This window comes from Periophthalmus magnuspinnatus, chromosome 10 (assembly GCF_009829125.3).
Source record: "Periophthalmus magnuspinnatus isolate fPerMag1 chromosome 10, fPerMag1.2.pri, whole genome shotgun sequence".
In the NCBI taxonomy this organism is placed as follows: domain Eukaryota; kingdom Metazoa; phylum Chordata; class Actinopteri; order Gobiiformes; family Gobiidae; genus Periophthalmus; species Periophthalmus magnuspinnatus.
The window spans coordinates 6,663,275-6,691,073 of NC_047135.1; the positions used below are offsets into that span (position 1 = coordinate 6,663,275).

Here is a 27,799-nt window from a genome sequence, read left to right on the forward strand (position 1 = left end):
TTCCCATTACGGCATCTCTCCACCTCTGAAAATGGCTTCATTACCAGGCCGATGCAGAGAGCTCCCTGGTCGGGAGTACGAACGTGCTGTACCCCGAGGGTCCGCTGCAGCGCGGAGGTGAAGTCCATTAACACCGGAGATCTTGTTTTTCAACCACTAAATAAAACAGGGCTTTTTTCTCTAGCATCTGAAGAATAAATGGCCTTCAGTGCAGGAGCTGGTGATAAGCACATCTATGGCGTCTATAGTGCTTAAAAGGCAAACCAGACTTTCTTAAGCTAAACCACAACACAAAAACGCTGTCATTGTTTAGAGGAAACTGAGAGGAGCCCATGCCATGACATGCCTCGAGAAAAGCCAAGCTGTGACTAGACCAGCCTAATGACTTTGGGGTTATTTGTCAGAAGTAATTTAAGAAGCAATTATTATTCAGTTTAACTGCCACTATGGGTCAAATCACTGCACAATGGTGTATAATGTACCAAAGAAATTGAGAGTTGCCCCGCTGCTTCCATAACTAAAACTTGTTCTGCATCAATGTGTATCTCAAATGGCTCAATATAAATGTCTCTGTCTAGATGGGGATGGGAGGGGTTGCGCAGGGACTCAGGCCTTCTACAAGGGATAAATCCATATCTCATATAACCAGCGCTGCTCATGTGCCTACTTCCTGATCCCTCGGGCAACCAGAGCTGACTAGCTTTGAGCATATAACATAGCTCTAACTTTCCCAGCACTTTATGCACCAGTCAAGTGTCATCTGATGAAATGCTACACTCCCTTCACCATTATTTGTCGGGATACAGGAGCCCACGGTATGTATCAGATTCCTGCCTCAGGGGTAGGCAACTTGGAAATATGGTCCAACCTCCACAGTCCAGCCTCTTCCCCGCTCCCTTTTCCATTCAGCAAAATTCCACTAGAGGCCTGCTTGATTTACATCGCCTCATCGGCCAGCTGACATGTGCTTACAACAGGGGAAGATTTGAGTAAGGGTTTAGAGTTTCAGGACTGTTGTCTCCATCCTTTATGTAAAACAACAAGAGTTGACTGTACAAACTATTGCTCAGCTACTCCTTATAGTGCTTACATTATGTTTCCAATCACAGATAAAGAAATAAGCTCAACTCATTCCAATTACAAAGTATTTTGTTCAGTAGTGCAACAATAGCCTATGGACTCCGTACCTATCGCCCCTCTCCAGAGAGCAACAGTTAGGCCGTGCAGTACTCCGGCTGTAGTATTGAGTATCTGAGTCACTGGACTGCGTAATTCAGTCTAGGGAATTATGACAGTGGAAAATCATTTCCCTCAACCAGGGATGGGAGGCCATGGCTAATCGCTCAGTAATCTGATCTGCCTGCATACTGCAGCATTCAGCCGTACTGCTAACCTAGCCAGCTAGTCACACATGTGGACACCCCTAAGCGACTGCCAAATATCTGATGAGGGCAAGCACTTTTAAAAAACAACTCTCCAGGTTTTCCAAAGGATTACAGATGCTATCGGATCATTTGCTAATACTGGTTTGTGCTATGCCATTCCAAATGTATTTATCCTGCCCCAGCTCAGCTGAGGATAAAGGACTATGCTTTAACCAAAACAAGCCAAAGACAGAATTTAAATACACAAATAAACTACTGTGAATCTCCGACCACATATTAACCCAAAGAGGGCACATGTGAGTTTGTTACACAGTAGTTATTTTGAGCTCTGTTCAATAGTAAATTCCTGTAAGTATTTTAACCAGTGGTGCTGTAGCATTATACGAACAAGAACCATAGGGAGCTGTGGTACAAAGCGGTGCTTATACACACAGCTGACAGAGTTGGGGAACTTCATGTCTGGCTTTAGTCCCACTCCGGAGAGAGGGCTGCCCCCCACACACCGAGTGTGCTACAAGGGGCACTGACATGGAAAAATACAAGCAGTGGCATGTTTTAGGCACTGCCGCTTCCCAAACTCTGGATTTTAAGAGCAAAATGGTATAGCATCTTCAAAACAATTAAACCTCTGTCTTATTCACAGCAATACCAGCAACTATGACTCACCATACACAAGGCTTTCCTCTTTGAGGTCTGAATCTCAAATTGTGTTGATCATGTGTCATTCTGATAAACTGCCAATTGCTGCTTGATGACATAATCTGTCATACATCGCCATGCCAACCCCATTTTATCAACACACCGTTTCGGTATCACAGTATTTCAGAGGTACATCTAAGTCCAAAGATGGTGATATATGATCAAATGGCTGCGGCAGCCGTAGTAGCCTACATCAACAGCACGCTATATCACTGTGTATCTGGCAGCCCATGGAAGCAGTCAGATGGAGGGTTACCACTACAGAGAAATAGATGATACCAATGAAGAAAACTAACTTAAGATGCAACATTCCACAATTTAGAGAAAAAAAAACACTTTCCCACTCCTCATTTGCAAATGGAATAATCCCCTGAATGTTTTAAACAGCCAGAGACATGTGATAAACAACACATGGTTTAGGGAAAAATGTAGAGCAGTGGTCAAACAAATACTGATGCATAACACCAGAAGGACTGCCTTTTCCAGACAGCAGCTAAGGCGACATCCAGGGAAAGTCCTAATGAATCTGTCTAATGTATTTGAGAGTGAGTCATTCTACTTCAGTAATCTCTTACTCATATATAGGTGCACATTCGAGCACACTCCCCAAGGCAATGGATTTTAGGCAGGTCTGGACTGCCCCTTTTCCTGCACAGCCATTCAAAAAGTGCACCATTTCAAGACAGACATTATTTTACAGAGAAGGACATTTCAAACAATATACAATAAAATTGCCAATATAAACTATGGGAGTCTGGTAGGCACAATGGCTTTTAAATAGGCATGCCTGCATGCATATTATATATATATATATATATATATATATATATATATATATATATATATATATATATATATATATATAATATATATATATATATATATATGCAGTTGTGTTGGTATGTGTGTGTGTATGTATGTACAATACAATTTGCTTTGTAACACACCAACTGTGACTTAAATAATGTTCTTTATAGTGTGCATTTCAAATAATCTAGCACAACACTAGCAAACAAAATTATACGTGGATCCATTACTCATGTTCAGTTTTTTTCGACTAGGTGGCAACAATTAAAATTACCTTTAATTTACGCAATAATTTGCACACTAACATTTGGCCTGTTAGTGCTTCCGTGCAAAACAATGAACTACCGTATGGAAACAAATGACTGACTGCGTTACCAAACGAGCTCAAATGTACTTTATGGAAAATTCAGGGCTGCAGCTGCGACCTAATATCAAACAGCACTGACAAAGTTATCAAAACAACAGAACTTGGTCGTGGTTTGTACCAGGGTGCAAAGAGAGTCGAATAAAGGCATTCCGATATTTAATCGTGAGCAGCACAATCCCGGACAGAAAACTTCGATCTGCCCGCTACAACCAAAAAGCTTCTCCGTTCCCGTCCAAACAGGCGAGCAATACTCCCGCGACAGTCCACAACGGCACCGCTCCTCGCCATGGAGACCCAGGCCGGAGCTGGCCTTTTTCTCCGCCTGCGCCAGACAGCCTTCACTGGCCTGGCTCGGAAGCAAGTGGCCATATACGAAACATGTGCGAAAACACCGCTACGAGGCTGGGCTTTGGACGTATACTCACCTCGCTACGGGCTACGCGAAAGTGGAGACGCACAAACCGACACCGGAGAATGCGGGATTGAGGCGCGCTGGTCACACGTCGTCGTTGTCTTGCTTTTTCTGTCGGCCGTGATGTGAAAGCAGCGGCACAGCTCACTCGGCTGGGAAGCAATCGGGAAATCTGAGAATGCCCCTTCTGCAGCTCCGTGCTTCAGCAGTGGTCCATAATTGTCAACAGGGGGCGCCAACGTGGCACAGGCTGATGGATATAGTATATAGACTGAAGCCTATACTGTCTGCAGCCTGTGCTTTACATAAATCCTCCAACACTTTGCCATCACAAATGGCACACAGACTGGCAGGTTTCTTCACTGGATGAAGGATGGATTTTATTTTTTCAATACAGCCCTTAGGCTATAACAGTCATACTGTTATTACTCACTGCATGTTAGTCATATTGTGGACAGACAGGCCTATAGGCTCAGCTCACTACTTTCTAGTTTCAATTTTCTATGCAAAACAACTTTTCATTTTGTCACTTTTGTTTGTGATAGCCTTGCCCAATGCTGCACATAATTTAATCAATAAGGCCTTTTTATGTTACACTCCCTCCACACACTTTAAGTCCATCCGTACACTCTTTAGAGAGTGGTAAGATCTCACAGCTGATATCCAGCCAACAACTCTAATTTAACTGTCTCATCCAAATCACATGGTAGAAACAAGTTACACGATCTAGAGAAGACAGCGTAGGCCCTATAGCCTATGTATTATAACATAGGATAGTTAACCAGTTGGTCTTTTGATGCCCTATTAGATACAGTTAATCTAGGACAAAGCAGTTATGTATAATTAATCTGTGGTTTTGTTAAAAATATGTTTGTAAAAAGGCTAAAGTCCACTAAACATTCCTGTCTGTTTAGATGAATGTTGTGAAAGAGTTGCCAACTTTAAGCATAGAAATCCCTGCCCTTTGACTCTACAACCCTAGCCTGACCTTAAATAAACATGAAGGGCTTACTGATGATCCGTAATCTGAACATTGCTCCCTCGCTCTACTAATTGGGGTTTCACACTGCACAGCAGTCTGACCTGGTTTAAACAGGTGGGAAGTGTAAGTAGACTATAGACTGGTCAACAAAATTGGCTTAAGACTCAGATCTCACACACCAGTTTCAATCTTTCTGTCACTGGCCTGCAGACAGAGGGCTAATTGGCTCTGGCTGCTGCCTTACTATTAAGTTAAGGCAAACGGGTTCATATTAAAACAAAGGCTTGAACAGACAACAACCTGTATGAGAAATCTTAACAAGTAATAAGTAGAACATTCTTGACCATCGAGATTGTTGGAGAATCTCTGAAATAAAAACATTGGCATCTTGTAAAAAGCATCTGGTTTTGTATGAGATTCAGGCTATCTTAAAAATGTGGTTGCGTCCGTGATAGTAAATCATTAATACTACGTTCATATTTTGGTGGCCTCTTGTTTCCCTTTTTTAAATTATTATTATTATTATTATTATTATTATTATTATTATTATTATTATTATTATTATTATTATTATTATTATTATTATTATTATTATTATTATTTTGTTATTTTTTTTTTTTACTGGGGATTGAGGATGGATAGACTGAAGAAGGGCGACCCCTGTAGGTGAACGCTCCTCTGCCGCGTTGCATTGTGGTTGGACGCCCCTTGGTTTTCGGCCTGTGTTGTGTTCGCGTTGTTTGGCTCACTGTGCAAAATGGCCACGTCCCTGGGATCAAACACATACAACAGACAAAACTGGGAAGACGCGGTATGTTTTTATAACATAATAAATAACATGTCAGATCATTACTAGCGCTGACGTATATCTGAGATTGATTGCTTAAAATGCCACCATCCTGGCGCGTATTACTGATGCTATGCTATGCTATGCTATGCTACGCTACATTTCACTATGTTTCCGCTAACAGGCTAAATGCTAGTCAGCATGGCCGCTTAAATGATAGTGGATCATACTAAATATTATGTCACAAATTAATAGTGATTGTACAGGATCTTGAAAGTTCCGAAACATTTTCGGCCAGACATCAACGTGAAAAATCTCACGTTATAGTTCGCTCTATTAGTCGAGCTGAAATTAAGGTGGCTAACTATTTACAGCGTTACAAGTGTAGTTTGAGGGAAGTTAGTCATTTCTGTCCTCATTGTACCCGATATTTATTGTATAATTCCAGGCATTACTTAAATTAAGACGACTGTAGATTGTATATTCAATAAAATTTATAACTACCTACTTTGTCATCACGGATATACTATAGCTTGATGGCTGCAATGCTTGCAATATTAGTATGACCTAATTCAATTTCTTGAATTACAAGAGCGGACTATATTTAGTAGATGTAGGTGAACGTACGGTTTAGCCAATTTCCACACCTTGCACTTGAGCTGAAGCAGCAGTCTCCTGTAGTTGCATTGACAAAATGGTCTCAGAATTTGGCTCCAATTACCACAAGATGTTCAGGCAGCACAACTTTAAATACATTATGATGTCAGTGTTATTATATAAACTCATTTATTAATTTACTTTTTAGGACTTCCCAATTCTTTGCCAGACTTGCTTAGGAGAAAACCCTTACATTCGTATGGTGAGTATGCTTAAAATTATGTAAAAGCTAAAAAATGTGTATAAGTGTGAATACATTCTTACTGTTTTCTTTTAATAGACCAAGGAAAAATATGGGAAAGAATGCAAGGTGAGTTAGATATACCAATACCATTATAAATGAAGCATAATAAGAAAAAATATGTGTAATATTTTGTATGTATTTAGATTTGTGCACGTCCATTCACTGTGTTTCGGTGGTGTCCTGGGACACGGATGCGCTTTAAAAAGACTGAAGTCTGTCAGACTTGTAGTAAAATGAAGAATGTTTGTCAGACCTGTCTGCTGGATCTTGAATATGGTGAGCCTTACATTGCCAAAGTTATATTTTTCTGTATTTGTTTTTGCCTAATGACTTATCACCATCACTAATGTAACACTGTGGACAGGTTTACCTATTCAGGTCAGAGACACAGGGCTTGCCATTAAAGATGATATTCCAAGGTCAGATGTGAATAAGGAGTACTACACACAGAACATGGAAAGAGAGGTAGTTAAGTGTTTTATGTCTCAGACTGTATGTATTGTTCTTTTCGCTTGAGTTTTTGTTTTCATTGTTTTAGATTGCAAACTCAGATGGCACGCGGCCTGTAGGACAGATTGGTAAAGCCCCTAGTTCAAGCGACATGTTGCTAAAACTTGCCAGAACCACACCTTACTACAAGCGGAATCGACCTCACATTTGCTCCTTCTGGGTGAAGGGAGAATGTAAAAGAGGAGAGGAGTGTCCTTACAGGTAAAGAGTACTCTGTGTGGGTGTGTGTGTTTTTATTATTTATAACATGTTTTAAAACTAATTCAACATTGTTTTCTCTTAGACATGAGAAGCCCACAGACCCTGATGACCCACTGGCTGACCAGAATATAAAGGATCGTTATTATGGCATCAATGACCCAGTAGCTGACAAACTATTGAAACGAGCCTCAACTATGCCCCGCCTTGATCCACCTGATGATAAGACCATCACTACTTTATACATTGGTGGATTGGGAGACAATGTCACAGATGGGGATCTCAAGTATGACTGACAATTACTAATGACTGGTGTTTATCCACATTCTTTTACATAATACAAATGTATCTATTTGTTTTTCCTTTTAGGGGCTTCTTCTACCAATTTGGTGAAATTCGCACCATCACCATAGTTCAAAGACAGCAGTGTGCTTTTATTCAGTTTGCAACACGAGATGCAGCTGAAATGGCAGCAGAAAAGTCATTTAACAAACTCATTATTAATGGACGAAGGCTAACTGTCAAATGGGGAAGGTGTGTAGGTTACTATATTAATAAAACACACCAACATCTTTCTTCTCTGGCATTTCAGTACCTCCATATGTGTCTTTAATTTTACTTTTGCAGGTCTCAGGCAGCAAGAGGGAAAGATGGTGAAGGCATCAGTGAGATGGGCTCAAGGCTTGAACCTGTCCCGGGTTTGCCTGGAGGTATTTTACTATCTTCTTGCTTGTGACATTTCAGAATGAAACATAAATATTGAAACCCAGCTTCTTATAGCTTTGCCCCCTCCACCACCACTTGATGAAGAGACGTCAGCAAACTACTTTAACCTGGACCCCAACAGCTCTCCTGCTGTTATGAACATAACAATGCCCCCACCTCCAGGCATGAACCCACCTCCACCAGGTAAGTCTACAAACTTAAAAAGAATTTTGTAAAAAAAAAAAACATTTATACAGAGTTCTGTTTAATATGTTTTTTTCCCCTTCAGGTTTTGGACCACCAATGTTCCATGCTATGGGTCCAATGGCTCCACCTATGCCCCCTCCTATTGGTATGAGACCTCCTGGTCAAATCCACTATCCATCCCAGGACCCTCAGCGCATGGGTGCCCACTCCGCTCACGGCTCACGTCATGAACAATGAAATCAGTGTAATGTGCCTGGCCTGATTAGACAGATGGGTTTAGCAAACATCTGCTACAAACACACAGCCTGAACTGTTATAGCACCTGCGGTTACAGTGCCCAGTGTTCTTTGGTTGGTGGAAAATTGAGCCAAAACAAATGTACCAACAGCATTTAAACAGGCTTTGACATGGTAAGATGGTACTAGACATGAGCTGGCCAGAGTTGTTGGGCCAATTATTGCTCTAACATCAGGAGCTTATGTACAAAGCCAGGGTGTAACATTTGTTACATTGGGAGTATCTGGCAAACAATTTTATCTTAATTTTTATTCATTCTAATTTTTTTATTTTAAACCATTGTAAATGTCCACTATGGGTTTAGTTTCTAATAGCTGTAGTTTGAATTTGTCATTAAACCTCCCAATTTTGTCATCTTATGTATTTTGTAAGTCATTTAATTTGCTTATATATGCTTTGTTGGCCTTTCAGACGGTCCCTGTGGGTTGCACCACTGAATAGTAGACAGTTTCATTGCTCTGCCAGTGGAAAAGGGAGAGAGAAGAGGAGGAAAGGCAGTCGGTCAGTGCCTTAGTCCTAAGCTTATTAGCACTTTTCATAGTTCATTAGATTCAGGACTGTAATTGATGCCCCATCCCCTGGGTGCTCTGTTAAAGTTGGGCCTTTGGCACATGTGGTCTAAAGCGGCTCCTGGCAGTGTCTGCGATTCCACAGCTTCGAACCCGATCACTGGTACCACCCTCCTGCTCGCCATCATGCCCCCAAACGGCACAGCAGCTCTGAAAGAAGACGCCACATCAGTGAATAGAAGGGTAGTGATATACTGCAATCTAAAATGTAGAAATATGTGTGCAAATATCTGTAAGCTTCATACAACGTGGCCAGTCTGCCTGCTTCATGTGTAAAGATCCCCCGACTCTTACTGAAGTTCAGATTTAATTAGGGACGCATAATTCTAACTATGAAATCGTGTAAACAGATCCCTCCCTCAGGGTTTATTGTCGACTGATTGACAGCACTAATTGAGAAAAGACTTTCAAGTTGTGAGCCAGAGCGTTTTATACAGGCTATTCCTACATCTGCCCAAGATTAACCTTTATTCTGCCTACGGCCAAGATGCAATTTTTTTATCCTTAAAACATTTTTTATTTGTGTTCCATCTCTATAGTGGCAGCATTTAAAAACCCACTGCACCTCAAGGTTTCATCTTTCGAGTGGCTGGGTTAAAATGGTCATCATAGTCACATTCTGAGGAGGTGCAAGCCAGCGACTAGATTAATTTTCAGACTGTGGAAACATGGAGGCGAGCCCAGCATGAGATGATTGTGATGAATAACATGTCAGGACATAGTGTATACACTATCTATTTGTCGACAGTTAAGGAGCTTACTTTACATTGACAGTTATTTTTGTTTTTTAAATGGAGAGAAATGGGTTTGTACCTGTTAAAGCTCCTGTAGTTGGCAGGCTGTTGCCCTTGTGGGTTCTCGGGCAGTTGGCTGTTGAGGGTGTTTAGGAGCTCCTCGTTGCTGGCCAGAGCTTGCCTCCAAGGGGAACAGTAAGATTTAGGGATCACTGTTGTGTTGAACCTTTCATGGGGAATTTCCTTCAGAGGCCCAGAGTAACCTAGTGGGAAATCATACCTTATATTATTTAGAAAGGAAAATGTATATTGTTGATGTAAAAAATGTCGAAGATCAGATATTAATCAATACTAAAACTTGTAATGAAAGTTGATACTCTTTTGAGCAAGTATCGATATCTATAAAAAAAAGGACAGGACAAAATTGGACCTTTCCTTAAATTTCAGAATTCTCTTGACCTTAAGCAAGACCAACTGGTAGCATAAAAACTACTGTTGTCATTGTGGTATTCCTTAGTATTGAAATTAAACATAGACAGGTCTAAGTCAAGCCATGAGAGGACTCAAGCCAGTTTGCTATTTGTGATAGTCCTGAACACTGGTAAATGGAGAGGCAGGGTGTCCAGCATAAAACCAGCTAAGCATGTACATTTATTATGTTTTATTATTATGAAAATTAAGAGGTATATATTCTTGCCAAAGCTTGCAGTTGCAACGACAAGACAGACTACATCTCAGCATGAATCTTGAATATTAAAATTACTGCCTGTCAGATTTTAAAATAATGCTTTACGCCCGTTGTGACTGGACCTGACGCAGAGTATAATTTGCTCTATAAACACGAGCCCACAAAAGGGTATGTAGTGGGGAGCTATCATGGCTGTATCAGTGTAATGACTTTGCCCCAGCCTCCTGCCATTTCAGTGACATTGCACTTGTCCTGCTCTGTGTCGTAGACCCTTTTTCACAGCGGGGCACATTTACCTGGAGCAAGGACGCCTGGACTACCCTTCTTTGCTACGGTCTTCTGAAGGTTCATAACCAGACTATGTTTGCCAGGCATTGAGAATGTCTGGTTTTCTTTTCCTACTTGTGGCTCTGGTGTGAAGTGTTCAGGGGGTATCGCTTCTGCTGGGACCTGAAAAGAATATAAAACATTTGATGTAATCCAAAGTGTTGCAAGATACATGCATTTTATATATATATAATATAAATTAAATTGAATTAATTTCAATAAAATATTGCCACCTGCTTGTTTCCACGGAGATCTTATCGCGTTGGCATGTTCTACACTATGACATTAAATTTTAACCTGGCCAGCAAGATGAATTGGATTTCAGTTCAGAGGGCTACACAAATCGTCAATCGGGTTAATTAAACTTGCCTATCTTATCTTACTGAGTGGGGTAGTCTTTCCACTGATCTGTAACTTGGCCTGGTGGCATCACCTCCTCATCTTTATGGCTATAGAAAACCATAGTATGAAACCTAGCCAGCGCAATACCATCTCACTGGATACAAGCAAGTGGAGGACCCTCCAACAGAAAAGCTTCATGGTGCACCTTGAGATTCTACCATTATTATTTAAAATTGTACATACAGAGCAAGGCACTGAAAAGCAACACATGGTAGTCAAACTATAAATGTATATTTTGGTTATTTATCAGCATTTACAATAACAATCAGAAGAGCATCTTCATACATTGATAATGTACTGGGGAGCGTTAGAGTTATTTTCCAGAGTGAACTTCTCCACACGTTTCTGTCTCTCCTGAAACATGCGGGAGCCACGGTTACGGTTTGGAACATTAAGCTCTTCCATCATCACATCTTTAGGGATGCTGATCTTCTTTCCCAAGTTCAGATGATCTGGAATAACAAACAGGCAGAGGTGGGTAGTAAAAATAGTAACCTACCCATTTAAGAACACTGTTTCTTAAAAACATATTTCTCAAGTAGAATTATAAAGTAATGGTTTAGGAAGTTACTAGAGTAAGAGCAAAACAGGATAGATCATAAAAATGAGAAAATACTGACATCTGAAGGAGTTACTCAAGTACTGTTATATGCACCATACTTATGTTTTAAGTATGGTGCTAGAAAAGTACTCTGAAAAGACCCATTAAAAAAACAAAACAAAACACTACTCAAGTAAATGTAACTAAATCTAAAGAGTGAGACCTGTGCCATAGCTTGTGACGTACCTGCATTGGGCTTGGATTTGTGCCAGATGCCCTCCCTGATGTCTACTATATTAAGTCGTTTTTTTGTAGCCTTATGCTTGTTTACTTGTTTGTGCATGTCAAACACATATCTGCTTTAAACAGAGAAAAAGTGTGCATGGACTAATAAGGACTTGGCAAATCAACACGTCTTCTCTGATCCTGCTTTGAACAGCTGGAGGCCATTTTAAAAAGCCAGTCCCTGTGCAGCATCACTAAGTTAAAATCCTCACAGATTTAGTTCAGGGTCTCCTCTCGTATTATATCACCTTTCTGTGAGTCTCTTAAATAGCCCTGAGATGATGTCAAGGCCTGTGTAATGTTTGTTGTGGTCTGAGGTTGCATGGGTAACTGGGCACATATAAATAGGATCTGCGTGGATGAAAGATGGTAGCACTGGCTCTTGCATGATAAGTGTTGGGAGGTCTTAGCCCGTGTCACCCTGAGGAGCTGTCTTTGATCACACAGTGTAAAATATGCTGCGTACAGTCACATATCACTGACTTTTGGAGGTTTCAAAGTGAAGTTGGCTGACAGCGTGAAAAACAAGCACTCCCCTCTGGAAAAAAAAAAAAAAAAACTTTGGAAGATCCTAACAACAGGCTGCCTCTCCCGGGATCTGGATGTGTCATGTTTCCTGCAGCGATGGGCACAGTACTTTGATGTTTGCCAATGTTTGCCCGGACATGTAACACTGTAAAAGCAGCTGGGTGGGCACAGACTTAAAGTGCCCGTGCTTTAATAAGTGAAAATGATCTCTTTAAAATGGTACTGAACACTAAGTCCACTTTTTTTTTTTTTTTTCTCGCTACTAAACTGTGTATATGGTGTGGTATATGGTTAATAGCTTTTAATAAAAAAAATTTTGACAACTTGCAAATTATATACATTTGCAGCTTTCTGGTCAAAAACACATAAATCTAAGTATGTGCTGACTTCAGTGGCCTCAGTAATTTCAAGTAGTTGGTGACATCACAAGAGACTTCCCTGTTTAAAGCCAGGTTTCTGATTACAAGCTAAAAGTCTGAAGTGTAGACCAATCACACTGTTTTTTATACCTTTAGACCTGACCCCTTTGCACCCCCCATCCCCACTCTCTTTTTTACTCCAGGTACTGCCCAGTTTCGCGGTTCTATTTAATATTTGATTGTAGGCGGAAATAGTCCCACTTTAAATATTTGTATCAATATAAAGTTGTAAGCCTTACCTCCTCTGGCCTCTTTGCACAGTGCTTGGGCTTGCATAATTTTGAGTCTGGTCGCGTTATCCAGACCCGGCTGCATCATCATCATCATCTTTTTCTGTGACACAATGTAATCAATATTTGCTTTGCCTGTAGTATTTGTATTGATTTGCATTTTACATTATTCAATCAATTTCCATTATATTACTATGTCCTTAAGCTTTGCAACACCACAGTGATTTGTGAGCCATTGCTTTAAAAATCAAACAGGTAAATAAAGAGCAAGTTTTATATAACATGAGATGCTTAATATGGATAGACCTATTTCATAATTATAGTCAATCAATCAATTAAAACAGCTTTATTTATCCCTGAGGGGCAATTTAAGCACATTGCAGTTAAAACACAAGGTTAGAACTCAAACAAAAGTCCCATGCAGCTTAACAGGAGAATAATGCATTGCTTATGAGATTATACATTGTACAGTATAAAGGTAATATTGCTAACTAGTTGTGTTTTAGCTATAATTATCATGATAAAATAATCTTATATTTGTTTCAAAGTTCAAAACATATGTAATCATTGTACTGTACAGAAAAAAAAACCTAAACAAATTATCACTTCAAAAACACTTTAAAATAACTATGCCTTAATTAATCTTAATAAAGTATGGACAAAGGATGAATCATTGATAATCAAATAGTTTATTTAGAATGATTCAGATTTAGTAACTATTTGATTCAGTTCAATTGTATATATATATATATATATATATATATATATATATATATATATATATATATATATATATATATATATATATATATATATATATATATATATATATATATATATATATATATATATATTGATTAAGGGGTTCTGGTTAGAGTTTAATTATGTAGTTATTAAGCCTGATTCATTCTTAGAAACTGTTTCTTCATAATAAGTTTAAGTAAGTTTAAAGTTTTTTGTTATAAAGTTTTACCAACATATCTTGCTAAGCATGCTAAGCTGCGATTCAATTGTAGTTCAGTAATTAAATAATAGCTAATTATATAACAATTAATAATAGGGTAACAATGTTCATACCTAGTACATATTTATAAGAAAAAAGAACATTTAAATAAGTATGACATTATTTTTCTGCTCAAACCTACCCGTGAATGTGGTTTATGGCAGTCACCTCAGATGGCTGTGTGCTGTCCCTGCTCTCTGATGCTTCTGTTCTGTCTGACACCCTCTGTATAAAACTCACCCATCATACTTAGGGTGGTGAGCTCACCGGGCTCATTTTAGCAGTGCGGTTTTGACATGATGATGCCTGGGTGGGGTGCGACATTAGGGGGCGATTAGGGTAGAGGGGCACGTCCCAAGATTTACACGCAGCTCTGTGGCCTCTTCCATAATAAAAACCTGATCCCTTGTGTATGCAGTAACAGCTGGTGCCTGGGCGGAGCTGACAGGAAGCACCCAAACACACATGCATTTTCTTCCAAGTGTAAAACATATTGTAACTGCTATTTTCTACTTTCCTAATGACTTTGGAGCGCCCACCTGTGTTGCCCTCCGTGCGCAGCCCTCAGAGGAGCTGTAAAATTGATGAGGTTACAGCGATCAGAGGTTGAGATTTTTCTTCCCGTTAGGGGTCAAAGGTTTAAATGTGAGGCAGTTCACTCCTCTCTTTTTAATGGCGTTAGACCTTTGATGTCCTTTTCTTTCACACTGCTCTGAGTTATGGGAGCTGTGCACATATCCCTCAGTGGGCCGCCTGTCCAAGCATAATAAATTATAATCCCTAACCTTTGCTCTATTTTATACTTGTTTTGTTTGCAGTCCAGTAGGCTTCCCTGCAGTTATTTGGATATTTTATGAGAATAATTTACAGTACGTAGGCTACTGTATACAATCTGTTGTCACCATTTTTATCCAATAATTTCACATTGAACCATTAAAAAAAACAACAAACAAAAAACATCCTATCAACATGTTTGATTAAATTATGCAACTAGTATTCAATATTCATATTAAGATTTGGTTATGCAAATGATCACATATAGCTACCACTGCCTCACTCAGTAGGACCGTGTTCAAACTTGCAGAATCATTATGTAAGAACTGGGACTAAAACAGGACTGGTTTGGAACTCATCCAAAACAAATCTACATTAGCACTCAAACTGTGAACACACCCATAGTGTAATATTGATCAGGTATAAATGAAGCCATTCACAAAGTTAAGAACAACATGGCCCCACTTAACAGGATTATTTTTTTCGTACCTTTACGCACTTTACATCCCATGGATTCTCCACTTTAGGGACCACTACAGTTATATAAAGCCTGCACAAGTGCATTTCCCCACTTAGCAGTATTGGGGGATTAGGGGTATGTGTGTGTTACATGTGTGTCAATTACCTCTGTTATCTGTTTATCAGATTTACTTTTGAAATATGTTTTTATAGAATTCTACAGTATCATTCTTCTCTCATTCATTTTGCATTAGCTGTCATGTCCATCACCCACCATGTTTACTTTTGACTTGCCCATGTTGCAACGCTGTCTGGTGGTCAGAATCCACTCCTCCACTGGGACCTCAGAGGCACCTTTCCTCCACAAATTGAATCATTGGGCCCAGTAGGAGAGTGTAAGGAAAAAAACATTTTCTTTATCCCAGTTGAGATTGGATATCGATTTTGTACCTGGCCGGCTGCACTGTGCCTCCTATCCTCTGGCCTAGTGGGAAGCCCCCCAGCTCTGGTCAGACAATACAGAATAAACCCAAGTCACTGGAATTTATATCTGCAGTGCAAGGAGAAAAGTTTCAGTTCAATTCCCCATAGCCTTCCTTAGCCTTTTCATCGTTTTTATGAATAACAAAGACATGCTATCCAGAGTTTCCCACAAACGTCTACTAAGGCTGCCATGACTCTCAGTTGAATAATTAACATTGTTATATAATGTCACTCTAGTTTTGTTTTTTTGGTTGTTGTTGTTTGTTTTGTTTTTTTACTTTTTTTTTTTAATGATTATACAGGAAGACAAAATGCTATTTGAGACTATTGAGGAAGAAAATTGGACCAATGTTTCTCAAACTGTGATTACATGGACTGCTTCTGGTGGTATTCATGGCCCTCTATAGTTCCAGTGTATATTTAATTTTGAGACAAATATGTATGTATATATGTTTTTTATATTCCTTGTGTTAGTTTCCCATTTAGAATTATATACATTGAACAACATTGTTAGTCCTAGTTTAGACCTGGCATAGTTTTAAATCAAGTTTAGAAGAACCAATGATGTAAACTGTTAACTGTAAAATCTAATTAAATTATAATCTAATCTAAAACCATTATAATTTATAATCTGATTTCAAATGTTATTTTCTAGTTGCGGGTGTCATCTGTATTTGAGAGGTTGCTTGAGTACTTGAGCGTGTTCATGTCACAGCCACCAGGCACTGTCAGCTGTCACCAGAACAATACAGGCCTCTCCAGTCTCAAGGGCTTGTGTAATTAAAGCACCTTTAAAACCATTTGTCCTATTAGAGCTCACTGGAAACACTATTTGACCAGCTAAAGAGACCAAACTCCACAGGTAGTCTTAAGGGCAAAGGGAAAGTCAATTGGCAGTTTGTGTCTAGTTATAGCTTTTTAGTCTGAGAGCATTAAAATTCAGCCGGCGTGTGGGAAAGGAGTCATGAGTGTGAACTTTTTTATTCGCTTGCAGGTGCCTCTGGGAAGAAGTCAATCAGTGGAGCTGTTTTGGCAGAGTTTGAGAAGAGATGTACGGGCTGCTGTGTGAGAGCCTCCATGACTTTATCAAGGAGTCGTATGGAGATGATGTGTGGAAACTGGTCCGGGAGAGGGCTGATGTCAGGCTGCACTCGTTTGTCACTCATCAGGTACCAAAGACCTATATGTGTGTACACTTTGTTATGGCTGGGATATTAATATTGGTTATCGTGATAAAAAAAGGGTAGACAATAATTGTTTGCTGTACATTTAGCATAATCGTGATAAGAAGTAACAAAGATAATTGTCATTATACTACTAGATTGCCTTATAGAACTTAATATGATATTATAGAACTTATGGAACATTGTTGTTTCCACTTATAACACAGTACAATACTAAAAATGATGTTTAAACATTGGATATTCCTAATAATAAAAAAATAATAATAATTGTCCATAATAAATGTGACACAAATTTTTATGTAACTTTTTTCCATGCCTACACTGTATATGTGTATGAATGATGTGCAAGTGTTAACACTCCTCTCTAAACATGTAGATGAGTCTATTGATTAAAATACTTTTGGAAAACATTGCATAGGAGTAAAATGTGTAAGATGTGATACACAAAATTAACTTTTTAAAGTCGTGAGGCAAGCCAAGAGTGGGATTTTAAAAAAATGTAATTTTAGAGTTTTTTATATATATCCTGCCAGCTTGTTTGTGACTCAGTACTTGGATGTGCCAGGTGTACAGTGAGAGTGTGATTCCGCGCATCGCAAAAGCAGCCAGCGGAGTGACAGGAACGCCTTACAATGAGCTCATGAACTCCTGGGGCGTCTACTTCCTTGGCTTTGTGGGGAAGTACGGATATGACAGGATTTTGAAGGTGAAAATTTAGATACAAAAATTTTTTCTAGACTTCAGGCTAAATAATAATGCTAATACTCTAACATGTGTCTATAGGTGTTGGGTCGTCATGTGCGTGACTTTGTGAATGGCCTGGACAACCTTCATGAGTACCTGCGCTTCAGCTACCCAAAGGTCCAGCCCCCAACCTTCTTCTGTCAGGAGGAGTCCGCTACTGGAGTCACTCTGCACTACAGGTCAGGAGGCAAGGTCAAAAGAAAGCACTATGTAACTTTTCTAGTGCAGGATGCACCACTAGCCATCGGCTTGTCTCCATAGAGATGGAGAAGGAATGTTTCACACTATGGCATTAAACTTCTATTGTAATCAATTACAGGCATTTTATTGCTCAAAAATACATAAAAAGGCTTTCTTACATTGTGTTGGCTCACCTTTTACTTGGCCTGGTGGCAACACCTGCTTGTGTTCATTTGTGTTTAATGCAATACTGTGGAACATTGAAGTAATTATCAATTTCATGGTTACAAGCAGGTGGTGGACTATCACCCAGAAAAAAAATTACATAGTTCACTTTTAATATACATACCTTATTTATAGGAGCAAGCGTAAGGGCTACCTGCACTACGCCATGGGGCAACTGAGGCAGATGGGGAAACAGTTCTACGACACAGATATTCATGTGGAGGTGCTGTCGGAGCAGATGGTTGGAGATTATTCGCATGTCACTATGAGGTAAACACAAAACACTCAATTATACAACATAAACAGTTCAAATCCCATGTACATATGTTTCTATATTTTGATGGGACTAGGTTGAACTTTGACAACTCTGCCTATCGCTACATCATGAAGGAAGATGAGGAGGAGCAGGAGATTTTACCAATCACTTCAGATTTTTTCTTTGAGGTCTTCCCCTTTAATATAGTCTTTAGACAGGTAGGTATAAGGTAGCCCTATTAAACTGTGTGAACACTCAATATACACAATGTCTGACAATCTATGGCATCTTTCAGGACATGGTGGTGCACAATGTTGGCTCTGGACTGGCCACAGTCTTCCCTGATCTGGATGGGAAAAAGATTAATGATGCATTTTTGCTGGCTCGCCCCCTAGTGGAGTTTACATGGAACATGGTAGGTCAATTCTCTCTTCAGAGTACTTTCATTATAATCAAAGAGTATCTGTGGAAACACAAATAATAAATAGCTACTGACATAGTTTGTTGTGCCATAGCAACATGTGTCATATTGTCATATTGAACAATTGTGCAGACATTATAGACTACTTACTACTTACTGTCTATGCAGATTATCTCCCATCCCAACAACTTGTTTGAAATCATGTCTAAGGAGCCGGTGAAGAGGGAGAGGAACCTGCACAACCGTGTCCAGAGTAAGAGGGGCAGCCATGTAAACCCTCGCATCGGTGTGTGTCTGGTGTGAAAGGGTAGTCAGATCAATTCATGTTATCAGTCAGACACACTCGATCGCTGTTTTAATTAAATGGGAAAAAGAAATCAGCTAAATGAAAGTGTGTCCTTGTGTGATAGCGGGAGCATCAACATTTAGATTGTGATATGCTGTGCAGAAATGGATTTTTTTGATGTCTTGATTAACTCTTAGGCAATGAATGCAGCAAAGTGAATCCTCGTCATACTTGTCTCTGTTGGAGATGTGGTAGTGACTGTGTGGCCCTTCCTTTCTACAGATTCAGACTATGAAAACGTAAACCGCTCAGCTGACGTCGATGTGGAGCTCATGGCTTTTCAGTCCATCATTGGGGATGATTACAAAGGTTGTAAAATTTTGCCCATCTCATGCTTTGATATTACACACAAACATACAGGATTCTTGAAAAAAAATGTTATTAGTGTTAAAAAAATCACATATGTATATATTATATACATTTTATGTATGGGTAGAAAGATACATGGAAAGTACCTAAATACAAGTACCAAAAATACTGTATTTTGTAAATAGATACATGTAAAACGGAAAATAGAATATACCAAAACTTCAATTCCAATTCCAAGATGTTAACCCACTTTGCCCTAAGAAAACATTTAGTTTTATATTTTATTTATTTTACAAAGTGATATAATTCATTAAAATTGTATTTGTACCACACTGTAAGAGGCCATTTTCATATAACAGTACCCAAGCACTTTAGTGAGTAGTCCCCTGTGCATTTGCTCTTGTGCCACTTTCAGACGGTAACAGCGCTAATGCGATGGAGAGCTGGGGCGACGGCAGCCGCTGCCTCAAACTCAAAGGACAGATGAGATACATGCCTGAATGGGAGTCCATCATCTTTCTGGGAACGCCTGTGTAAGACCCTCCCCTATGCACTCAGATTTACATACAAAATATAGCTATTATTTAAATGCGCCGGCTAAACTAATACAGTCGACAAAAGGGAAGAGCTAAACTGAATTACATGGTTGAAAATAAAAGCCTGGGCAGTGAATCAAATCAGTGTCCCATTCTAAGAGCACTTTACCATGCATGAAATGAGCTGCTAATTAGCTTTTAATCAGACAGTGCAGCTCTTGTGCGGCTAATGGGACCCTATTTCCATGTGAGTGTTTTCAGCAGAGTACATTACCAAAACATCCCCCGCCTACTACTAAAACATTTTCTGACTAAATCCCCTTAAGACTGTATTGACAAAACAACAGAAATGTAAAATGTCACATCACAGTGCTCACAATATTACAGCATAAATGCACAAAAACCCGAGGATCAATTAGTATGGTATTAATTATTGTTGAATATTTTGTGGATATTATTAACGTTACTAACTATGTGCACTGTGATTTAAAGCCATTCTAGATGATAATTGAATTTAATTTAACAGTGCACTGTGTAACTTTTCAGGTTGGGGGGTTGAGCCACCTGCTTGTCTCTGTGGAAATGTTATTGCTTTGCCTGGAAGGTTCCACAAGCGTTAAACTTACTTATCTTGCATTTATTCCATTACAGGTGTTTTACCCGCCAAAAATACCTTTAAAGCATTATTACTGTAAGGGTTCTCATATCACCACCAATTCGACCCATAACTTGACCTGGTGGCTGAAAAGTTACATATTTATTTTTAATATTTGAAACTAGGCCTATAGATTTTTCATAATTGATTTGAGCAATATATTTTGATTTCATTATTTGTCTTAATCAATACTTACTCTGTATTTCTTTCTGGCTTGTGACCCCAGGATGGAGAGTCTGAGTGCCATGTTCAAGACGGGTCTGTACATCAATGACCTGAGCATGCACGACTCCAGCAGAGACCTGGTGCTGGCCGGAACTCAGCAGTCTGAAGAGCTGAAGAGAGCGCTTATACAGGTGCCCTTATTCAACCACTGAAGCATGGTTTTCAAATGACATGTTAACTGAAAATCACAGCAGTCATCTCGCAGGGTTTCACAAAAATAACTGATGTAACCAACAGAAAGTTAGAAAATCAAACAATGAGATGAAAAACTAAAAGAATCAATATTCAACAACTTTCACAGGATTAACAATTGTGGATTTAACTTTAAGAAATCCTTTTTTAAAATACACTGCAGTTAACACACATAAACTGCCTTTGCCTGGAAAATGGATTTAGAATAGATTTTCTTTTACAAACATGACTGAACAAAAAGCCTCAGCAGGAAAACATGTTCAGACATAACTGTACACACAGACAAAAGGACAATCAGTACTGAACGCATATAAATATTGAATTTATTCAGTAGATTGGACGGGGGTAATGAGGAGAGGAGTGTGCTCATGTAATGTATGTTAAGTAATTTTTTCTCTCTCCTTGTAATACAGGAGCAGAAGAAGTCCAGTAAGTTAGAGGAGAGCATGAAGATGTTGGACTATGAGATGAAGAAGACTGATGACCTTCTATATCGGATGATTCCTAAACCAGTGGCCAAAAGGCTGCGCAAAGGAGAGCCTGCTGTCAACACATGTGAGGTGTGGAAGCTAAAAACAAGACACACTATTCATATAACACATAATTACTTAAGTATTTATTATCTAAAAAGTACACATCCACGTGATCTTGATGGTAAGTATCAAAGATTTCGGTAAATGGTCTCAATCAACAGCAATCAAAGAACCACTCGCCTATTCATTCAAGAAACTAGGTAGGCGTTTTGGTCAAGGACACAACAGCAATAAATGCCAGTGGGGCAGGAACAAAGTTATATCCCTTGCCTTGAAATGGCTCTCAAGTCAAGTGCTTGCTGTTCTGTGTTTGGTGGAAGAGATCAAAGGTTCGCTACACAGAGCACTCAAGGCAACTCAAGGCGATGCATTATGTGCCTATCTTGTGTAAAAAAAAAACCAAAAAACTAAACAACAGCAAAAAAACTGCAACTGTGCGAAAGTGCTTCCAAAAACAACATCCCCAGACAACGTGAAAGCCTCAAATGAAAACGACAGGCGGTAGACTGTGTAAACGCCTATAACCTTTGACCCTCAACATCTTACTTTAAGGGTGCCTTCACACACACCACATCAAAATTAGGACTAAACTCGGAACTAAACCTGGACTAGGGCAGGTTAGAACAGGACTAACCTACATCAGGACTAAAATGGGCCCAAAGTCAGAACAAGTGTGAATCCACCCTTGACCACAGTCTGCATAACTTCATTGTATAATACATTTCATCTTTGTCTGTCTCCTCTCTTCTGTTGAATTCACTCGTTCTTTCTTTCCAGGTATTCCCGGATGTGACCATTCTGTTCAGTGATGTCGTTGGGTTCACTCGTATTTGCAGCCACATCACCCCCATGCAGGTGGTCTCCATGCTCAACACCATGTACACACTGTTTGACACTCTCAGCGAGAAGCACAGGGTCTTCAAGGTTTGTCAGTTTTTTATATGACACAAAATGGTTCTATAGTTCAATACTGGTTTCAAAGCAAATTATATAGATTTTAAGTTGATCAATGTCAATATATCTATTTATTTAACATAAATGGATGGATGGAAAAAGGTGACAAAACTTATATTTACTTTGATTATTTGTGTATGCATTTGAATAAAGACATTGGGGATACAATTATTGGTCTTTTTGCAGCCTTTCTGGTGGTGAAAAATTATAAATCAATATCTACTAAAAAAATAACATGAAATTGTTTAAAATAAGAAAGTATAAAAATGACTATATCTGATTGCAAATATTCACATAATAATTATATAGGGCCAATTACATGGTTTAATTGTGTACTTTCTGCAGGTAGAGACTATTGGAGATGCCTACATGGTTGTTGCCGGTGCCCCAGAAAAGACCAAATATCACGCCCATAACATCTGTGACATGGCTTTAGACATGGTCCGCTCCATTGACCACCTCAAAGACCCCTCTAATGGGAACAACATACAGATTCGAGTTGGTGGGTTCTGCAAAAACGCACTATTCGACGATTCGATTGTTTTCATTTGGTCTGATTAGAGTCTGGCCTTTTGATGTGCAGGTATCCACTCTGGGATGGTAGTAGCGGGTGTGGTGGGCCATAAGATGCCCCGGTATGGTCTTCATGGTGACACAGTCCACACCGCATCTGCTATGGAGAGTAATGGAAAGGTATAATGAAAGATGACACACTAATATTGTTGCATCAGTTTTGGACATAGGCTAAGTTTTCTTTTTTTTTATTTCCCAGGAAATGCATATCCAGTTGAGCAGTGCCACCTACGAGCACCTCAAAGGAAGCCACTTTATTTTTGAGAGGAGAGGAATCATTACCATCAAGGTCAGGTTTTCACAAGTGCCCCTGAAGCTATTACACATTAATCACCAACAGCTAATTGCCATTTCCTGTTGAACACCCTGTCAAATTTCTCCGCTCTTTTTAGTATGAGACTAAAGAACACAATGCTTGAGTGGTGTCACCAGTTTTATAAGAAAAGTTGACAAAAACACAAGGAAAATGCAGAAATAGCATTCATCTAAGGAGCTGACAGCCTTAATATTCAGATTGAGACTTGTGTTTTGTCAGTAGTTCAGTTGATTTCATGTGCACATATTAAGTGATTATTGCAGGAAGTGAATCTCTGAGGTTTGAGGGAGATGAGGCAGGTGCTAATCTTAACATGTGACTAATTTGTCATTCAGGAATTTTATAATTAGGAAGTTCCATATCTTCTGTTACATTGCAATACTTTTTTATGTTATTTGTCAGTGATAGCAAAAGAAAAATTCTGTTCTGTCAACTGGTCACAAGTCTAACAAACAGAAACTGTATGCAAATAGTGTTAGTTTCAGTGTAGTTAGCTCCTTCCTTCAGATAGATATAAGGCAGTGTCCACCAGCAATCTGACCAGAACTGAAGAAGCCGCTTGGACATCGTTTGACGTCAGCTGAGTTGGCATCAAACTATTATAACGATTTAACTACTGTGTCCCACTTTAAAGATGCACTGTGTAAGCTCTCTAGTAGATAATCGGCCCCAGCTAATCTCCATACAAATGTTATTGCATTGCCTGGAATGCTCCAAAGTTTTAATCAAAGTATTTGTCTCCCATTTATTGAGCTACAGGTGTCTTATTGTTAGAAGTGGTCATTATGAGTGGAGTTGCCGCTCCACCGACCTGTACATTGGTCTCCATGGGGATAGATAAGTTTAATGCCATACAGTGGAACATCTAGACTAAGCAATAAAATCTCCACAGACCCTCCACCAAAAAGGTTACACAGTGATAGCGGTAGTTGACTTAGCAAAACTCTAAACCATATGTAAAACTTTGACAATTGTTTTGGTTGCTTTTTAGGGTAACGTGGAGATTGAGACATACTGGTTGAAGGGGAAGCGGGACAAGGACGGTAATGCTCAGGCAGCTTGTCCACAGTTTGAGACCCAGACCATCAGTAAAGCCATCAGCAAAGCCACTATCTCCGACCCCGAGGCCACAGGGGACGAGGAGGGGCTGGTACGAATCAGACACGCCTCACCGCACACCCCTATCTCCTCTTTATTACCCCCTCTGTAATGTGGGATTGAAGCCCTCGTCATTTGCTCTGCCGCAGGTTTTCCCACTGGTGGCCGGGGAGGACGAGGATGATGTGAAGTCTATTCGCTCTCATCGCATCAAGATGGAGATTTCAGGCAATTGTCTAGAGGAGTCGATGGAGGAGAGCCACGTGGAAGAAATGTCCGTGCATAAGGTGAGAGTTTGGGTTACACTTTGACATTTGTTCTTTTATAAAGCTGCACTTAACACTATGTAACTTTTCTGGTGGATGGTTTGCCACCTGCTTGATATTATTGTTATTGCGTTGCTTGGGAAATTCTACAGTATACACTTGTGTATCTCCATGGAGACAAGTATGCAGTGGTGGAATGTAACAAGTAAAAGTCCTAAAGTACTGTAGTTAAGTAGAATTCTGAAGTATCTGTACTTTACTTAAGTAAATTTTGAACAAAAATGTACAAATAAAACCAGACAGAAAAAAACAATCTATCCAATTGTTTCTATTGAAGCAAATTCAGCACAACTCTGTATCAAAATAACTACATTTGAAGCTTTATTATAGATCTCAATATCAGCGCGAAATACTTTTACTTTTTACTCTTTAAAGACATTTTTAAACAGGTACTTTCATTTTATTACTTATATATATTTTTCATGTGATACTTACTTTTACTTGAGTATTTCTTTACTCTCGTATGTGTACTTTTACTTAAGTAACAAAATTGAGTACTTCTTCCACCACTGCAAGTTTGTGATACCAGAGGGGGAAGTTTCTGATCAAAAACCCCACTCACAGAAGGAACAATAGCAATAACATCTCCATAGAAACAAGAAGGTGGCAGACCCTACACCAGAAATGTTACGTAGTGCACATTTAACGTTGACTCTAAATGTAGCCAGTACAATTTGTGGCTACATTTGCAGTGAGCTATGTACTATATCTACTGTTTGTTTGTTTTACTTAATTTGTAGTGTATGATTATTTCTTTCTTAATTTTGATCTATTTGAATGCCAAATCAAAATTCTAGCATTATTTTTTTTTGTTTCTGAAGTTTATGCTGCTATAACATACTATCTACCTACCATCCCATCTACCTATCTACTATCTACCTACTATCTACTCTATACTTTCTGATGCTGTGTTTATGTTGCCTTTATCTCTGTGGTAAAATGAGCTCTTCTCAGTCCCACTTTAAGGATGCGCTGCAGGACGGGCTGGAGGACCCCCACCTGGAGATGGACTCCCCCATGTCAGACGGACGGGACTCTCTGATGCACTCACGGAGCAGCTCCTGTGACTCCCGTGGCTCAAAGAGTGCAATGTGCTCTGTATCTTGAACAAAGACCACACACTGTTACTGCTATTTAAGCTCTATTTGTGCCTCTTACTCAAAGTACTGTACGGGGCGCTGTGTACACTGTGATTCTGTGCAGACGTCCTAGGCAGGTTTCTATAGTAATGACAAATAATGTGTTTCAGTGTACACATAAGGTGCATTATAGAACTTTTCTTTTGATGGGCCCACCACCTGTTTGTCTCTATGGAGATGTTATTGTTTTACCTGGAGTGTTTCACAGTATGACATTGAAGTTACTTATGTTGCATGTATTTTATTACTTATGTTTTTATTGCGTAAAAACATCTTGAAAAATATTCTTACTATGAGGGGTGGGTGTTGCTTCTGAGACCTGACTTGTAACTTGGCCCTCTAACATTGTCTGCTTGTCTCCATGGAGATAGATAAGTTTAATGTTATACTGTGGAAAACCTTGCTGGGCCCACCACCAGAAAATGAACTTAGTAAAAAAAAAAAAAAAACACTTAAAAAGATTAACTTGAAAAGTCTTTATCTCTACCAAAGCACAATAGTTCTATCTCACAATGTTAATAAGGATTTGTTTTTAAACCTACCTAAAACTTTGCACAATACTGTAGATGTCTTTCCGCCTTATTAAATCCATCGGCGATTGAAACCATTAATAGCATAGTGCCTAACAACTTTATGCGCAAGCTTGTACTTAATGCTAGACGCCTCTTCTGGCTATTTGTGGTGTTAAATTGCACAAAAATATCTAAAATCTGCAGACAAGCTAAAGGTGAACATTGCTTTTCAAATTAAACCCAATCCACGCAATGGAAACATTAATAGCACAAAAGCACACTGTAAGTGCCACTGTATCAGGTGTTGTGTACTTGGTTTAGGCAGATATACTCTTGGTAAGTTCTTGTATACTTCATTCTGCTGCCACTGTGCACCAACACAATCATGTATTCAAATAGCAACACGTTCCCCCCCATCGTTGTTTCTTATCAGCCTTGACAAATCACAATGTAAACAAGTGCCAGCTCTGTGAAAATAAAGTGCGATGATGGCTGAAAGGTGTTTGGATCTTTGTGTTATTGTCACTCAAATGAACGGTGGTTTTACAGCCATTAAACTGACACTGAATACACAGAGTGTAATTTATGATAAAGACTTGTTTATCTGATATGCTGAGTTTGATATGCTTACGTGAAGTGTGTTAAACTATGAACTGTATTAAGGTCTCTGGAAGACTAAAAGCTAACAATGAGACTCCATATCATATTAATAAAAACAAGAGAATCAATAATACAAATAAAAAGCACATTAAACCAACATAGACAGTAGCCTTTCCTGGACATAAATGTTTTCTTTTCAAAGCTTCATATGGTACAAGTATTCATTTTAATTTAGTTTTTTGACTACAAAGGGACTAAGCCCAGAACTAAATATGAACTAGACCAGGCTATGTCCAGGCCTAAACCATAGAATATGATCAAACAAAGTGTACATCATTATTAAACCCACTCAAAGCAGTACCAAATAAGTGTGAACACTGACAGAAATGTATGATTTTAGACTATCACTAATCTCTAATCTTTCTAATAAATAAATAAATAGATTATTTATAATTTATATAACAAGATAACAAATACATGGTAAAACATATAAAATCATTTTCACAGTACTGTGTGGTTCACTCAACAGGACCAGATGCCTAATCCACATTTGAGTTGCCATAACACGATGTGTCCAGGGATTTTCTATCATTTTGTTGACGCCTACAGTCGCTGTGTGTCATTGCATACATCTCCTATAGATTGTCTCCAGTTAAAACCGTGTTATTGCAAAGAGAAATCAATGTTACTCTCTCGAGACTTACATCTTGTCTATTTAGCACAAAGATGCACATTCATACATGCCACTATATACACAAAGAAGATTGTTGCAGGAA

General features: G+C 39.1%; 4 protein-coding genes across 5 annotated transcripts in view; 2 read left to right on the top strand and 2 right to left on the bottom strand.

Annotated features, from left to right (window-relative positions):
• Nucleotides 1-3,902, bottom strand: part of ndst1a (N-deacetylase/N-sulfotransferase (heparan glucosaminyl) 1a) — a 42,245-nt gene extending 38,343 nt beyond the window's left edge. The window contains exon 1 of the mRNA XM_033974248.2: nucleotides 3,684-3,902. The gene's annotated coding sequence lies outside the window, so the exon portion shown is untranslated. The remainder of the gene's footprint in view (nucleotides 1-3,683) is intronic.
• A 1,448-nt stretch (nucleotides 3,903-5,350) lies between these two features.
• On the top strand, nucleotides 5,351-8,616 carry rbm22 (RNA binding motif protein 22). Its single transcript, XM_033974250.2, has 11 exons — nucleotides 5,351-5,463; nucleotides 6,245-6,298; nucleotides 6,377-6,406; nucleotides 6,484-6,616; nucleotides 6,705-6,805; nucleotides 6,879-7,051; nucleotides 7,134-7,334; nucleotides 7,418-7,582; nucleotides 7,676-7,758; nucleotides 7,829-7,957; nucleotides 8,043-8,616. Exons 1-11 carry the CDS (start codon nucleotides 5,410-5,412, stop codon nucleotides 8,195-8,197), a joined length of 1,278 nt encoding a protein of 425 aa, XP_033830141.1. The 5' UTR covers nucleotides 5,351-5,409; the 3' UTR covers nucleotides 8,198-8,616.
• On the bottom strand, nucleotides 7,779-14,264 carry LOC117377759 (myozenin-2-like). The gene is made up of 6 exons (XM_033974251.2): nucleotides 14,126-14,264; nucleotides 12,990-13,083; nucleotides 11,263-11,429; nucleotides 10,545-10,698; nucleotides 9,640-9,823; nucleotides 7,779-8,976 (listed from the first exon to the last, which is right to left on the bottom strand). Exons 2-6 carry the CDS (start codon nucleotides 13,075-13,077, stop codon nucleotides 8,793-8,795), a joined length of 777 nt encoding a protein of 258 aa, XP_033830142.1. The 5' UTR covers nucleotides 13,078-13,083; nucleotides 14,126-14,264; the 3' UTR covers nucleotides 7,779-8,792.
• On the top strand, nucleotides 8,643-25,927 carry LOC117378058 (soluble guanylate cyclase 88E-like). 2 transcript variants are annotated; one of them, XM_033974597.2, is made up of 19 exons: nucleotides 8,643-8,758; nucleotides 16,694-16,868; nucleotides 17,449-17,589; nucleotides 17,667-17,806; nucleotides 18,168-18,302; nucleotides 18,383-18,506; nucleotides 18,584-18,703; nucleotides 18,878-18,995; nucleotides 19,278-19,364; nucleotides 19,780-19,897; nucleotides 20,782-20,911; nucleotides 21,386-21,532; nucleotides 22,283-22,429; nucleotides 22,805-22,961; nucleotides 23,043-23,152; nucleotides 23,232-23,321; nucleotides 24,340-24,498; nucleotides 24,596-24,733; nucleotides 25,727-25,926. In XM_033974597.2, the coding sequence occupies exons 2-19, from the start codon at nucleotides 16,749-16,751 to the stop codon at nucleotides 25,877-25,879; spliced, it is 2,334 nt and encodes a 777-aa protein (XP_033830488.1). In that variant the 5' UTR covers nucleotides 8,643-8,758; nucleotides 16,694-16,748; the 3' UTR covers nucleotides 25,880-25,926. The 2 variants fall into 2 exon arrangements, with proteins under 2 accessions (XP_033830488.1, XP_055080602.1); XM_055224627.1 differs by lacking the exon at nucleotides 8,643-8,758 and having other exon boundaries at nucleotides 16,789-16,868; nucleotides 17,417-17,589; nucleotides 25,727-25,927.
• Nucleotides 25,928-27,799: the final 1,872 nt, after the last annotated feature.